At 43.3% G+C, this 15,737-nt stretch overlaps 3 protein-coding genes across 6 annotated transcripts in view; 2 read left to right on the top strand and 1 right to left on the bottom strand.

Annotated features, from left to right (window-relative positions):
- Window positions 1-10,347, top strand: part of fryb (furry homolog b (Drosophila)) — a 49,481-nt gene extending 39,134 nt beyond the window's left edge. For 2 of the 4 annotated variants that reach the window (XM_018691177.2, XM_018691180.2), the window contains exons 51-66: window positions 236-376; window positions 493-678; window positions 820-984; window positions 1,467-1,541; window positions 1,784-1,954; window positions 2,587-2,781; window positions 2,912-3,049; window positions 3,146-3,360; window positions 3,830-4,034; window positions 4,224-4,373; window positions 4,492-4,590; window positions 4,713-4,796; window positions 5,120-5,137; window positions 5,372-5,482; window positions 7,114-7,349; window positions 7,459-10,347. In XM_018691177.2, coding sequence (XP_018546693.1) covers window positions 236-376; window positions 493-678; window positions 820-984; window positions 1,467-1,541; window positions 1,784-1,954; window positions 2,587-2,781; window positions 2,912-3,049; window positions 3,146-3,360; window positions 3,830-4,034; window positions 4,224-4,373; window positions 4,492-4,590; window positions 4,713-4,796; window positions 5,120-5,137; window positions 5,372-5,482; window positions 7,114-7,349; window positions 7,459-7,717 — 2,448 coding nt within the window. In that variant the 3' untranslated portion in view covers window positions 7,718-10,347. The remainder of the gene's footprint in view (window positions 1-235; window positions 377-492; window positions 679-819; window positions 985-1,466; window positions 1,542-1,783; window positions 1,955-2,586; window positions 2,782-2,911; window positions 3,050-3,145; window positions 3,361-3,829; window positions 4,035-4,223; window positions 4,374-4,491; window positions 4,591-4,712; window positions 4,797-5,119; window positions 5,138-5,371; window positions 5,483-7,113; window positions 7,350-7,458) is intronic. The other 2 variants (XM_051078449.1, XM_051078450.1) reach the window with 1 other exon arrangement.
- Window positions 10,348-10,677: 330 nt separating this feature from the next.
- On the bottom strand, window positions 10,678-12,513 carry zar1l (zygote arrest 1-like). Its single transcript, XM_018691194.2, has 4 exons — window positions 11,827-12,513; window positions 11,461-11,553; window positions 11,291-11,365; window positions 10,678-11,141 (listed from the first exon to the last, which is right to left on the bottom strand). Exons 1-4 carry the CDS (start codon window positions 12,427-12,429, stop codon window positions 10,998-11,000), a joined length of 915 nt encoding a protein of 304 aa, XP_018546710.1. The 5' UTR covers window positions 12,430-12,513; the 3' UTR covers window positions 10,678-10,997.
- A 1,723-nt stretch (window positions 12,514-14,236) lies between these two features.
- Window positions 14,237-15,737, top strand: part of pds5b (PDS5 cohesin associated factor B) — a 28,265-nt gene continuing 26,764 nt past the window's right edge. The window contains exon 1 of the mRNA XM_018691191.2: window positions 14,237-14,355. The gene's annotated coding sequence lies outside the window, so the exon portion shown is untranslated. The remainder of the gene's footprint in view (window positions 14,356-15,737) is intronic.

The following is a 15,737-nucleotide window of genomic DNA, read 5'->3' as shown; positions in this document are numbered from 1 at the left end:
GGCTCAAATCATTGCATTTTAGAATAGCAAGTTTGATGGATAGTTACAGTTAACGCTGAAGTAAGTCTTCAGTCAAGTGCAGAATGGTTTTGTGTTGATATTTTGCTAAAAGATACAACTTTTTTACTTTAACCTGCTAGCTGGTAAAGAATAATCCAATCTTTTGCAGTACCTAAGCAAGATCAATCAGTGGTTGCAAGTTTTGTCACTAGCTAAACGTCTCTGCTTCTCGTAGCTGCTGGATAAGGGCCTTCCCAGTATGCAGCAGTCACTCCTCCAGATCATCTACTGTCTGCTCAGCCACATGGACCTGACTGCTGTACAAGTCAAACAGTTCAATGCTGATGTCACAAAGACCATTGAGAAGTTTGTCCAGGTACAGTACTTGTGTTAGCTAAAGCTTATTCCACTGCTGCTCTGTGTGTGTTATTGTGTGCTATAGATTATACACTGCAGTCTCTCTTATATTGTGTGTCTGACGTGATTCTACAGACAGTGCACTGGAAGGATGCTTTAAACATCTTAAAGCTTGTGGTATCGCGCTCTGCCAGCCTAGTCCATCCCGTGTACGGCCACACTCAGGGTGACCTTTCCAACTTAGAGGTCAGCAGGGTGTGGGATGGTTCAGCCAAGGCTCTGCCTGGGAAAACACTGGACTTCACCTTTGACATTTCTGAGGTGAGGAAGCAACAAAATAAAGCTGAGATTCTTGTGTGGACACTCAACAGCATGCTGCTTTTTAAAAACATTTTTGTAGATAAAAGAGGATTGATTACATGTCATAAATGATATTCAAACTATTCACTGTTTTCTTTACAGACTCCAGTGATTGGGCGTCGGTTCGACGAGCTCCAGGGTTCAGGGGGTAGAGAGGGGAAGGCCAGAGCAATGGCTGTAACCCGCAGCACTTCCTCCACTTCTTCTGGATCCAACTCAAACACCATCCTGGTTCCCGTCAGCTGGAGGCGACCACAGTTATCTCAGGTAAAGTTAGACTCTACCATTAACATGTCACTGTTTCAAAATTGTATATCTGTCACAGTTTATGTACATTTGTTTATGTAGCTCCAACTGTAAGTCTCTGGTGTGGCATCTCAGAGCTGCTCGGCATTTTAACTCTAGTAACACATTATTAAGTTGTAATATTATGACAAGCACAAATATCAGAGCTGCTGCTACTTGATATATCCAGTAACATACTGTCACCTACCCTTTTTTGTTTTGACATCAAAGTCATATTTCTCATATTTCAGGTACTCGCCTTAGTTAAATAGCTCAAGCAAAAACTGTGCAAGACTTGTGTATATGTAAATGTCACATGGAACAACTCGGCTCAAATGATTTATTGGTTATTTAAAGATCTTAAGCAGATAAGGAAGAACAAGCCAAGAGAGTGGAAAGGGACAATCTTGAGTATAATAGCGTTTACATTTCTTAATTTCTTTCTGTCTTTCTCCTACATGCAGAAAAGAACGAGAGAGAAGCTGGTGAATGTTTTGTCTCTTTGTGGACAAGAAGTTGGACTCACCAAGAACCCATCTGTAAGCTATGTCTTATTTCTTGTTTCTAGTATTGCACTGTGCTGGCTGCTTGTTTATAGACAACAAAAATTGACAGAGGCAGAAGTCTCTTTTTGAAATTTAAGCTCTAAAATTGTTAAACTTAGCAAGGTCTTCTAATCTCTCCAGATATTTATAGAGAATAAGGCCTCTGTCATTTGTAAGGAACTTCACCAGCTGTCTGTGATGAGTTTAAAAATGTTCCTGTCATTCCTTCTCATCAGGTGATCTTCTCATCATGCGGCGACCTGGACATGATGGAGGTGCGGGAGAGCGGTGTGTCATCAGAGGAGGGCGGGACCAGAGAAGACACGCTGGACGACACCGCCAGCGAGCAGCAGTTCAGGGTTTTCCGAGACTTTGACTTCCTTGATGTGGAGCTGGAGGACGGAGAGGTGAGATTCATCTATCACTGTATTTCACCCATGATGTACAGTATATATAGTGACGTGTCGGTCTCTATCATTCCCCTTTACTTTTATTGTGTTTCAATTTTTCTGCCTGCCTTTCTTTAACATCAATGTATTTGAAATGTATTTCTCTGCTCCTCCTCCTTGTCTCTCTCTATCTAACTCTGTGTCTCTCTCTCTTCCCCTCGCTGCCTAGGAGCTCCAGGTAAGGTGTCTCACACTGAGCACTTCCATTAGCTTTTATCAGCGCTTTGGTGTTGCTGGCTCCTTTTTGTTTCCCACTGAAAAAACATGTTGATTGTGCTTCATTTTGCTCTCACAGCTTGGTTGCAAAACTACATTTCTGACAGTATTGCTATTTGTCATAATGGAGATGAGTGATATTGTAAAGTTTTAATGGGATAAAGATTGTCATGTTGAATGCAAACAGCCTTTCCAGCATATTTTCATGCCATGAATAACAGTCCATTTTGCATCGTGTGCTTGTCATCAGACGCTTTTAGACAACAACTATTCATTATCTCAAAATGAAAACGTTCTTCTCCCAGCAGTAACATTGACTGCTACCCTTGCCTCTGCCCTTGTCTTCCAATCATATGTGTATGTGTTTTATCTAGGGCGAGACTGTTGATAACTTTAATTGGGGTGTACGTCGGAGGTCTCTGGACAGTACAGAGCTGGGTGACCTGTTAGAGGAGAGCCAGCACTCAGGCAGCACTCCCAGTCTGGGTCATGAGGACCCCCACGATTCAGATGAGTCGTCTGAGGAAGAGGAGTCTTCAACTAGCCAGAGCCTCTCTCACTCTCAGCTTGTGCGTAGCCTTAACTGTTGGATTTGTTCATTATAAACATCCACCGAAAAACTTAATTTTCTGCTATTGTAATATGTTTGACTAAGTAAGTGGAAATTATAGATATTCCTGGTTTGCCTTCCTCTTCCAGACTAACCCCTCTCCATCAGAGGAGACCAATCACACTGATTCTTTATCTACCTCTTACGACACATCTGCCGACCCACAATCCCTCAATGCCACCACACCGGGCCAGGGAGCCCTCCATGATGATCACAGTGGCCTACATGTGAGGATTAATACACATCAATAATGATATCTGCTCATGCATTTGTACAGTAACATGTGTTGTCCTTAGGAAAGTCTAATGTTTACGTTTCCTCAGGCGAGGGTGTGCGGTGAGGACGAGGACACTCAGGCCCATGATGACGAACTGTCACTGAGCACCAACGAGCTCCCTCACGGCTCAGACTGCGGCGAGAGCTTCACCCTGGACTTGCCGGGGCAGCCTCAGGATCAGCTACCCAGTCTGGACCACAGCCTCAATCCGGACTACTGTCAACCACCTCTGGACTTTCTAGACCCCAACTGTCTGCCCAGGTGAATGTGACAGACAGGAGTGATAGAACAGGAAACAATGTGGAATATTGTCTCACTGGAAGTTTTTAATCAACTGGCTGATTGATGGACTATGGGACTAAACCTCAGTTAAAGTGCAGTCTGAGTGTTTATTTTAATCTGCCATAACTAGAGTGTTTTTGTATACTCTACTGGGACAGATCAGGTTGTTTATTATAATTTGTCAATCACAATGAAGTGTGCTGTAAATACATTAAATTTATATATAATATATATGCAAACACCAGTAGAAATAAGGATAATGCTTCATGAAAATAGACTTTGTGTAAGTAACTAAATCACTAAATAAAAATCACATTATCCAGTTCATATAATTCCATGACATTGCTGGGCACTTGATTTTGATTTAAAACCTTTTTTGAGGGGGAAAGGTATCAAAACCTTTTTTTTTCTTTGTGCCCCCATTTCTTTCCCATTTCCATGGTGACAGCTTACGTGATGATGTAGATGACTTGGAAGACCTTGGTTTTCCTCCTCCCCCTTCTCCATTTTTCTCCGCCATCTTGGCAGCCTTCCAGCCCACAGTGTGTGACGACGCAGAGGAGGCGTGGCGCTGTCACATCAACCAGCTTGTGACAGACTCGGACGGGTCCTGTGCTGTCTACACTTTTCAAGTCTTCTCATCTCTCTTTAAGGTAACTCACAGGAACATTCCCAGTTAATCACTTTGAGCATTCACATTTCTGCCCTTGTGTTTCTGTTCCTGACTCTTTTTTCTCTTTATTCATTATTTAAGCATCAAATAAATGCTAACATCCAGTTTGGTTTCACATGCATGTATGTGCAACAGTACAATAATCCCTCTACCTCTCTTCTTTTCCCAGAACATCCAGGGTAAATTCTGCACCCTGACCACTGATGTCGCCACTTACCTTGGAGAGGGCTTAAGGGGCATCGGATCAAAGTTCCTCAGGTCCTCACAGATGCTAACGACATGCTCAGATTGTCCTACAATCTATATTGATGCTGATACGGTGAGCATTGCTAGCAGACATAACTGACTTGGCAATGATTGCAGCATGTTGGTTGGACAGGCCGTGGTCTAATACACTCACTTTTCACCTCCTTCCTTTTCCTCATTGGTCTTTCTAGATCATGTCCTATGGACTCCTTGAGAAGATGAAATTCAGTGCACTGGAGCTGCAGGAATACCTGGATACCTACAACACCAAAGAGGAGGCTGCTGTATCGGTAACTCACCCTCTACATGTTATTGATCTTTTTTTTTCATTCAAACATATGACTAGCTAATAAAACATTCGCTAACCTACCCCTTTTCCACCCCTCTTCCTTGCTCTTGTTTTTTCCTTCAGTGGCTGAGGAATTGTAAGGACACATTTCCCAGGTGTCCCGGCGACAGTGTGGTGACCTGCCAGCCTGGAGACTCAGAGGAGAAGGTACAGGCAACTTATTAACTTCTTCATCTATACTTGGTTTTTCTGTTTCTCTTTGCCTCTATGCTCCTCTGTGATATTGTCACACTGGACTGTTTCCTCTCTTGGTGTGTTTGATGTGGTTTGTATTTTAGCTTTGTGATTTTTTCCCTCTAGCCACCAAGAACTAATTGAAATTTAAAGTTGCTGGGTTTTATACACTGTTTACTACTTCTAGCTTGACTGTGAATAGCTGTGGTTTATACTGTGCTGTGCATGTGTTTGATTGACGCTTTGTCTTCCTCTCACCTCACTTTGATGCCCTAACATGCTCTCTCGCTGTCTAGCAAATGGAGTCTCTTGCAGTAAGTTCTCTTACAAGTTTCTTCACTTCACTGCCTTAGATCCCTCTGAAATAAACTGCTTAATTCTCTGTGCACGAGACAATCAGCTTGTCATGTTACAGGTGTGTTTGTATTCCTCTGCATGTGTGTGAATGTGTGATCTCTATTTCTGAGAATGTGTGACTTTGTTACTGTGTCTGTGTGTTCTCTGCTACTGATGAATCTGACTTCTGTTTCTTCTGTAATGTCTTCTAGCAACTGGAGCTTTGTCAGAGGCTTTACAAGCTGCACTTCCAGCTTCTCCTACTCTTCCAGTCCTACTGCTCGCTCATTGGTCAAGTTCATGCCATCAGCTCTGTGCCTGAGGTGAGCCAAAAAATCATTTGTAAAGCTACCACTTACAGTCTGAACACACAGGTTATCTTATTGGCTCCTATGTGTATATGTGACAAGATTGACCATACAAGTAATCTGTTTCCAGAATCAAATAGATTAAATACCAAAGCTGTGGATGTTTTCCTACTTGATGTTGGGTGTGAAAAGATCTGTGTTCCATGATTCTCAGCTAGGGTCCCCAAAAAGTCAGTGCATCAATGTTGTTTTGAAAGGACCAAACCACAAAACTAACTGTAATGGTAGTAAAGATGGGTGAAGGAAATGGGAGGGCAATGTGCCGTTAGTATGAGGCAGGTCAGTGTGTCTCATGTCTGTTGGCCGCTCTGACACTCTCAGCTCTGGTGTCCTGTTGATAGCACTGTCAGCAGCCCGGCAGGAGAGGAACTTCACAGTGTGGTAGAATTTCACGACAGAGCAAATGACCAAGACGCTACTTTCTCTGACTGTGTGGAAATCTGGTGTTCTCTTGTCCCAGACGATAAACAGAGACATTCAAATTTGAGTTTTTAGATAAAACATGTCATGCACTGGAGTATAGTGTGGGGTTGCTGAGCTGACACTGGATGTACAGGCAAATGAATTATATATTTATATTTCCTTTACTTGCAGAGAAGGTGTAATGATTTTGAGTGTTTATAAAAATGAAAAATAGTTGTAGTTTTGCTTGCAATATTCATTTTTTAAATCATTTTTTTCCCCCACATTTCATTTTGATCCATCAGATTTGGTTATTAAACAACTGTGGCCAGGATATGTATGGAGCTTGACATTTTACAAAGTTGTCAGTGGTCTCTGGTGGGCAAACTGTGTAATGGAGACACTCCATGTGTTTACTTGCACTGTCTGTAGTAACCTGGTTACTGAGAATCCGTGCATACATTCAGCAGGTCAGTAATCAGATGACTTTATTTTAGAAGCTTGCCTTGGCAGATAAACAAAGCACAGCTCTTCCTCACAGCACAATTGAATTCAACACATATTCAAACATTCAGCAGTGCAAACCTACTTATTTAAACTTCTAGACGTTCCTTTGTGTTAGCTCCAGTTTTAGTTTGACTTTGGATGGAATTATTTTAAATACAGGGATGAATCACCACATGAAATTATCTCTCTTTTAGCCCTCCCGCTGTGCTGTCACATCTGTGAAGTCTTCGTCATGCATATGCAAACTTGTTAAAAGCTGATTAGAAACCTGAATTCACGTAGGTTTCCCTAATCCTATACTGCGATTACAGAAAACAGGTTTCTGGTTTATGTGACGGAGTTGCTCCAGCTTACTCAGCCAATTTTAGCCTGGTTAAGTGCACTGACTGTTTCTAAATTAGCTCTGTCTTTGTGCCACTTTCTTATCAGCTAACATACTGTATGATAAATGTGATATATATAGTTTATCTGTGACACAGTAGCAGTAATAATAAATCTATTTTTAAATGTTTAACTGAAGAAAATACATTTCTACACTACTACCTCCTATAGTGACTCTTGATTGAATTGATTGAATCAAATGATATAAACGTTCCTCTGTAATGACATAAAGGCTCACACACACACACACACACACACATACTCAAACCACCATCTGTTTTCCTCCCACCTCATAGCTGTTGAACATGTCTCGAGAGCTGACTGTTCTGAGGACTAGCCTGCAGGCAGCAGAGGCAGCTGTGGCCAGCGACCTGGAACACAAACACTTGGCCCACACTCACGCACACGCCACCCAGGTGGCAGCCATGGTTGTGCCCAGCTTCCCCTCCTCAGAGGCAGCTGTGCAGGCTATACTGGAGTGCCTTAAGAACCACGAGTTCACCAAAGCTGTGCGCTACATCCAGGAGTGCAGGTGAGTAATGATTCTGTTTTCAAAGTACTGTGTTTTCTTCACACATACACACAGGGAACATCTTTCTTTATATATACCTGTCATATTGACCTATCGCCCTCATTTTCAGGAGGCAGTGGCCCAATGGAGTGTTCGGTGGCAGCTCAGAGAGCGAGGTCCAGACACTGCTCAATATCTACTTCCGCCACCAGACGCTGGGCCAGACGGGCACCATCGCTCTGGTCGGCTCCCGCCAGGACCTCAGCCTGATCTGCTCCAAACTGCTGGAGCTCAACGGGGAGATCCGCGACATGATCCGCCGCGCCCAGGGTTACCGGGTCGTCACAACCTACCTCCCCGACTCCAGCGTCTCCGGGACCAGCCTCTGACAGGACCTCAGGAGCCCCCCGCCCCCTCCCTCCCCACCCTTACCTCCTCCATCACTGACCCTTCCAAAACCACCTCTGCATCCTTCGCTGCCATCTCAGCCTGCTCTTACAGAGGAGGCTCAGCACCCACATACTTGGCCATTGCCTCCTCCTGTGTGTCTGCTGCCCCGGCTACACAGCAGACAGATACCTGCCTACCACCCTGCCCAACACTAGAACCGGAACCACATTTAGACCGTGACCCGAACCATTCTCCTCCCTCATCATCCTCCACTGTAGACTCTGATACCTCTTGGCTTGATTTCCCCAAACCCCCAGACCTGTTCTCATCACATAGCTGCTCCAACACATCAGACAACCAAACAGATTTTACACTGCTGCACACACAAGAGCCAAGGAAGAGTTACCTTGATGAGAACACTAATCTTTATCATCCCTTCAGAGGACATTCATCACACAGTTCGCCACTGTCTCATTCACACAGCAACAAACACCTGATATCATCTCTTACATCCAACACACTGCCGACTGTTGCCTCAGAACCCACCTTGCTTACACAGTCTGATACAAACGCATCGCCCGTCCCCCCTCGGGGCTCCCACCTCCCCCATTTCCCCCGCTCTCCATACAAACACTCAAGCCCATCACCAGCTCAGCCCCTGGGCCATGACACAGTATTAACCCGCGGCCCGGCCCCGTCTTCATCTCTTCTACCTCCCCCACCTCCCCCTCCCTGTCCCACCGGCCCAGGAGATGCCACAGCATGGGGTTGTTGTTGCTCCCTCGGTGGAGCTGCCACACCCTTATCTCGCTACCTGGGGAAGGTGGGGCACGCCGCCCTGCCCCTACTGAAAGTAGGGGGGCTCCTGAATGCTGAACCATCAGACGTCCAGACCTGAGACGTCAAACCTGCCATGACAGAGGACCTTTAGAATTTAGACTTAAAACAAACTATTCCTGACCAACCCTCAGATCTTTGTGTCTGAAAAGGAGAAGACGACATGCCAGAGATATCTGGAAATTCTATACTTTTAAGAACAGTGAGTCACATCCCAGACAAAATGGGACGTACCACTGAACCCACTGGATGCTACAAATTGCTGTATGCTGACAAAGATGACCTGATGTGATTCTATCCGGGCACAAGCTTCGCTTTAAAGCCTCATTTTGCAATATCAATGTGCTCCTAGTTCAAGTCCTGCTTGATGGTCATCTATCAGCATCTAAATCTGTTCTGCACCTGAGGACCTGTGAAGGCACTTAGCTCGGATTTCTAACTTGCTTCCCAGAGGAACTCAAGACCTGATTGAACTTGATTGACTGTTGCTGCCTCCGACAGGAAGGACATAGTTTGCTGGTAGTATCAACAGAGGCAGTGAGGAAACTACCTGTGACACTACGTTATATCACTGGTAGGGTTTTCGCTATTGCACTAAATGGAGTTTTGGTATTAGTTTTAAAGAAAATTGTTACAGAAAGGCAGTTATGTTACTGTTTTGTTACTGTGAGAGAAAAGGCTGTCACTTGTACTGAGAAGGAAAAGCCAAAATCTGGAGTAACTTTTCTCTCCCGTTGTGTCTACTGTTTTGAGACCTCCTCTGGAGGAAATTGTGCAATGCATGACTTAGTTGAATGCTTTCTACTGTACACTAGCATCTCCTTTTGCTCCCTAAAAGTCTGACCTCTTCAGATTGACTGAAAAACTGATTGAGAAAGAGCAGATGCAGAATATTCAAGCGCAATTCCTTATGCTGCCCTTGCTCTGTTTATATTCTGTATCAGTGAAACCAGCTTGTCCTCTTGACTACTGTTGTAAACATTGGTAGACTAATCATGCAATTATCTGTGCGTGGCGCACACTCCTCTGTGGCTAGTTGTAGCATCATTAGTGAGTGTGCACACTGTATATTTCTCACTGTCCTACACTGTAACCCTTTGACCTTATGTGTTCGCATACCGAGAGGACGGTACATGTACACACTCAAATATTTTGTCTCTGTCTGTATACTGTTAATAGCTGTGGGCACACAACCATAGTAGCATATGTTTGTGTGTGGTTTGTAGTTACCTTACACGTAAGGGAATGCTGACATTCAGCACTCATTGTTGATGTTCAAAACAAAACTTGTGCTACTACTGAAGTCGAACACTTCCTGTCGTCAGCCCTTTTTGTGACTCTCCCTCATTTTCCCCCTCTAGCAGTCACTTGCCCTTTGCTGTACAAATGTCTTTTTCCTATTTATATCTGATCAGCTACAAATCAACACTCATTTGACTTAGGTTTTATATTGATGTTTGTTCTCTCAAATCAAACTGCCATGCATGCATCTTCTGTGTACTGTATGGAGTGTTGGAAATATTTATTAACAAAAATCATATTTTATCTGAAAGATATGTTTGTATGAGGTACAAAAGGGAGCTTTAAGCTCATGTGGGTATGTTTTTTTTTCTCCCTGTGTGTGGGAGAACGTGTGTGTGCATGCCAAACAAGAAATTGCACATTTTTAAAGCTTTTTAGATGAAGACGGTAGTTGTTTTTTTCACCTTGTAAATACTTTTACAGCCTTTGTGAAGTTGTTTTGAGTTGATGCTCTGTACAAGTCGGTGTCAAAGTAAAGACATATCAATTATTTTTGTGTGTTTCACTTTTTCACATTTTAATTGTTTAGGCTGGATATGCAGTTTAAGCTGTACTGTATACTTGAACTTTAGGACTGTTCATTTAACAAGTCACTTTAAAGCCTCAGCAGTGATCTTTTTGCTTTTCATTGACACTACAGCACTGAACATAATTTCTTGGTAGAGATCATTTAGTGTTTTGTTGTTTAGGAAAATATGCATTCAAGCAGCATGAGTCAAATCAAACTGAGCTGCCAGAGCTCTAAAGGATTGTTCCAAGTTAAATGCAATGTATCAAGGCCTTGAATGAATGAGTATAAATTCAATGTAATCTACAAGAATTTAACATTTGAGGTTCAGTGTGTTTATTTTATAAACTTTATTTCTTCTTGCAAAAATTGTTTTCATGTTCACTGAAGCACCAGGGAAACAAAGAGCCATTTTGATTCAGCTACTCACTGGTTGGAGAATAACTGAATCTTTAAATGTCCATTACTGGAGGCAGCTTCCATTCATGACATGTACAGGTAACAACATGTCTACTGACAGACACTGCCCTCAACCTTGGGAACACAAATGCCATCAGGTCTTCATTAGGAATGGGTGGACTCCAGACCAGAGCGGACCCCCCAACCCCCCCCTCGCCGCCCTCAGGGAGAGCTCAGACAATGTATTTGAAGCTGTAGGTGGCGTCGCAGGACAGCCTCATGCCCTTGCAGCGACAGCACAGGTCCTGACGGTGAGGCCTCTTCATGTTAATGTGCCTCTGCTTCTTCTCACAGCTGCAGCAGGTCTGAGAACAACCCTTAGATACAAGGGAGGGGACAGGAATGTGAATGGGAAGGGGCAAGAGAAGAAAGTACAGAACAAGTCAGTGAAAGAGAGAGAGACTGAAAAAGCCTTAGAAATCTGATACTGCAACGTTTCTTGTTGGAACCAGACAAGTAAATGTACCTTGCAGAGAATTGGCTCCACTCTGTAGGGGTTAAACCCCACCTGACACTTCCGACAGAGCTGCTTGTAGTACACCTGACAAGATTTTCAGAAATTACTCTGAATTAGTACCATGAATGTAAACACGAGACACTGCATGGATGCATTGCAGCAAATAACGGACCACTTACCTTACTGGTTCCAGAGATGCACCACACGTAAGCACTCTCCCACCGGATGTTGCACTTCTTGCAGTGGAAAAATCCATACCTCTGCTCTAGGAACTAAAATTAAAAAAAAAAAATGATTTCAGGAGATTGTTTGAGCAGGAGATTGCGTTGTGAAGAAGGCAGGTTTATGTTTATGAAAGCATTCATGCAGGAAACACACACCCTATATATATATGTATAAATATATATATATATATATATATATACACACATATTCGCAGATAAATCATGGTTAAAGATTCGCATTGGCGCTTTGGTCTGAATTGAGTTTCTAACTGGGCCTGATTGGTTATCACAGTGGAAACCTTTTTCGATACAGGAACCCACCTGGAAGTTGGAGCCCCTTGAAGACTGATGGAAAGTTGTCGTATAGTCCCTCTGTGTGTCCTCGCCGCTGTGATCCTCCTCAGCATCCTTGTTAGACTTAGCTTGTTCAGCGGCTTCTGCTTCTTCTCCTTCACTTCCGCCGTCGTCGCCGAGTTTCTTCAGGAAGATCCTGCGGTCAAACACCGGCGAGTAGATGGAGACGGGCCTCAGGAAGCGTAGGTTGCTCACTGGCGGTGTGTTATACAGCGCCTTCCCGCCCGGTCTGAACAGATCTGGGCTGTCGGGGGACTTCGAGGACACGGGATGGTGGTCGCTTTCCAGGCCGAACAGCGTCTTGGGACCCAGCGAGCACTGGACGATTTTATCCACTTTGGCGTTCACCTGCACGCCGCACTCTTTGGTGTTTGCCTTTTTGAGCGGAGGAGGGGGTAAACCCGGGTTGACTTGGGACAGGATGGCCTTGCAGAGCTCCAGGTAGTTGAGGCCCTGGGGGGTCATGAAGCGGCCCTCTCGCTTTCCCCAGCCGCCGCCCTGAGCCGGGGGAGCGCAAACCGGGTTAGCGCAGACGTTATACGGTGGAACCGTGGACAGGAACCCCTCCATCCTGGAGCCATGAAACCAGTCCAAGTTCTTCCTGCAGAGTTTTATACAGTTTCCTTCTTGCAGCACTAATTGGTTGATTGAGAACAGGGGCGTGCTGGCTCCAACTGAGCTGCAATACAAAAAATATTAGGGGTTATTCAGCTACAACTTGTTTGACAGTGGTAAGGTATGTGCCTGTTGTAAATATGGTGTCATCATTAAATTTGCTGCAGTCCCACAGAGGCAAGGAGCTCCCTCAGGAATAATGAGAGGGACAATGGCATGAATATTGGGTGATGCCTTTTTATGCTGTGTTTAGTTGTGCCATAACTTTTGTGGGTCATTTTAAGGAAGGAGAATTGCTGGAGCAGAATTGGATATATTTTTAAAGTTTTTTGTTTTCCTTTTCCTATAAAATATTCTTAATTCATATTCATACTTCATTCATTCAGTAGCAAATTTTCAATGCTGGAACTACTGGCAATGTGTCCACACATCTGTGGGCATGAATCTCAAGCGTAGCTATAACAAAACATATTTTGAAGCTGTGCTAAATATGAATGCCTTCATTTTCTGCAGTACACTATACAGTGCAAAACTGAAATATTATATTAGAGCTCCCCCTATAGCTCATGTTGGCTGGATCTCTATCATAAAAAGACAAAGCAGGCAGCTGATCTTTGAAACATTTGTTCCTTTTAGTTTTAGGCTCTATAAACCAGTTTGCAGGGTTTTTTTTCAGTGAAAGCAAATGGATAAATGCTCTGATAATGTTAAAGGGGAACAGATGTTCTAACATGGGGTAGTGTCATACAAATGAGTAGCAGGGCAAGGAAAGAGAAAAATGAATGGCTCCTTAGTAGCCTAAACGTGTCTGAGAAAGGGCTGCATGAATAGAGGCACAAAGACTTGATGAAATATTCTTTAATAGGCAGAGACTACCTTTAAAAATATGAATAGCACTATTGAGAAGCAGCTAATGGATTGTAAATATAGTTCACGTAGAGGAAACCTGAATGTCATCTTAATGAGAACATTATGTTTTTGTGACCCTGTTTCATTTATGAGATCATTTTCGCGCGCGCGGGCGCACACACACACGCACACACACAAAACACCTCGTTGGAAACACAGCCTGCTGTTGCGTTCGCGTGCTGTCGGAATACTAGACTCTCAATCTTAGCGCGAACCAATATTCCATTAGTTTATTTTCATTTTTTATTTTTGAAATATTTAACTGGTCATAGGTTAAAACACATCTGGCCTATTATGATCCTCATTCTGAGCAGCACTGGGTAAACAAAATCCACTTTTACATGCCATAAACAACTTTATTCCTAAACTAGAGTAGGGGAATGATATGTATAATTTTTACACATACATACTAGTTTAATTAGCAAATCATAACGCAGGGACAATATATATTATAATTTATAATATATAAATGAATAATATTTTTATAGAGTCGTCAATCACACTGACAAAACCAGGTATTCTGACATTAATTAGCTTTTTTTGAATAGCAGCGGTTCAAGACATAACACTGAGGCAACTTCACATTTACAAAATGAGCAGGTATGTTATTTTCCCGCAGTATCAAATTATTATTTTTCTGTAAGATATCTTTCAGGCAAATATTATCAGTGTTATGGTAATCTTTACGGGGAAAACTATCTGCTACAGTATAGCTACTGTCCATAATTTCTGTTTGGATATTCAATAATCTTTAAAAATATGAATGTGTAATTTATATGATAAAGGATGATCCGAGGATGACCTGAAGGGCCCAGTAGACTTACATGGACTCGCTCTATAGGTGGCGCTGCGCTCTCATTGATGGTTCGTACCCATGGGCACTAGGTCTACACATATTGGCGCCATTTTGGAGCTAGGAGGGGGAAGAGAGCTGCAGAGGAGGACACGATTGATCACAATTCACCGTAACAGGTAAGAAAATGCACAAATAAGCAAATCCTTTTGTTTGAAATGTGGCCGTATTTTCGGGCGCCGCTGCGAAAAACGAGGTACAGCTCGGGATGTATCCGCGGAGTAGCCAGGATTTCCAGCGCCAAGAGGTGAAGCGCAGCCCGCCTTGCCCGCCTGTGTTCTCGGCAGCCGTGTCCCGATTCACGGCGCTGGTTGACCTGGTCCTGCGGCGCAAAATGGTTAGCTAGAGAAATACGAGCCCACACGCCAGACCTAACGTCCCAACAGCATGAGCAAACAGCCATTTGGCTTGGTTGTTTGACTGCGGTCTGGATATCGGTGTAACGGCGGTTAACCGGGGTGTTTTGTTCGGGGTAACGTTACTATCCGTCCGCCCTCTGTCACTGTGATTGCTGCTGCTAACGTTAGCTCCGTTATGCTAGCGAGACCAGCTAGCTGGCTAACTGCAGCTAACTAGATTAGCCACGGTCAACATTACAGCAACAAGGAGCCCGGCTACACCACAGTCCCTGGCCTTGACATGCTGCTGTACCATAACAATAAGATCTCTCATTCATGCAGTGTTTTCGTCTGTGTGCTAACTCAACATTAACTTTAGCGTGGGAATAAATTTAATTTAACGGCAATAGTAATCTGGCGGGTGTTTCGGTGAAAAATTATATCGCTGTGACACTCAGCATTGCTTTTTTATTATTGTAGAGACGCCGTCTCGTAGCGTAAATGGTTTATTTAGGTGTTGATCGGCTTATACGTTTGCTAGATATCGGAGGAATATTTTTATACTTTCAAATGGGGGCCCTGTGTTATTGAAAGCAGCACACCTGGCATCGTGCACAGTTATTGTTATATTATCAATATAACGTTTGCACACAACAAAAGGATTTGAGCGAAGGAGTAGCGGCAGTAGAAACCACAAAGACAGGAGGAGGTGTTTCTAAGATTGGGCACCGCATGGCATTATATATACTGAGTCAGGAGTCAGTGCATTTGTTTTGACAGCTATGAAGCCTGCGATTATTGACTAATGTGGATCTGTCAACGGATCATAAGCTGTAAGAAGTCTCTGAAATATCTGATTAACTGCTCATGTTATAAGAATTCAGATTATTAGAAAGTTGTTTCATTGGAATTTGTTGTCATGTAGTGCTTAAAATCAGTTTCATACAAGATAACGCTCCTAAAAAGCCAAATTGGAATTTAAAGTATTACAGATCAACTAGAATTACTGTGTTTCCACTTGTATACACATTTTCTTGTTTCTATCGCTTATAAATGGCTGTGCACAAAACCACATTCCACGGACTAGTGTTTTCATCAGGAGCCACTTTGTAGCAGTGCTGGTTGGAGTTAATTTTTGGTTTTGGTAATTTGTTTATCCCCTT

This window comes from Lates calcarifer, linkage group LG20, assembly GCF_001640805.2.
Source record: "Lates calcarifer isolate ASB-BC8 linkage group LG20, TLL_Latcal_v3, whole genome shotgun sequence".
NCBI classification, from domain to species: domain Eukaryota; kingdom Metazoa; phylum Chordata; class Actinopteri; family Centropomidae; genus Lates; species Lates calcarifer.
Note: the sequence above shows the minus strand (reverse complement) of the source record. Positions and strands in the feature narration are given on the sequence as shown.

Coding starts and splice junctions, on each gene's coding strand:
- zar1l (XM_018691194.2), bottom strand. CDS start 12,429: ATGGAGGGGTTCCTGTCCACGGTTCCACCGTATAACGTCTGCGCTAAC. Junction 11,554..11,826: donor CAAGGGGCTCCAACTTCCAG/GTGGGTTCCTGT, acceptor TTTTAATTTTAG/TTCCTAGAGCAGAGGTATGG. Junction 11,366..11,460: donor GCATCTCTGGAACCAGTAAG/GTAAGTGGTCCG, acceptor AAATCTTGTCAG/GTGTACTACAAGCAGCTCTG.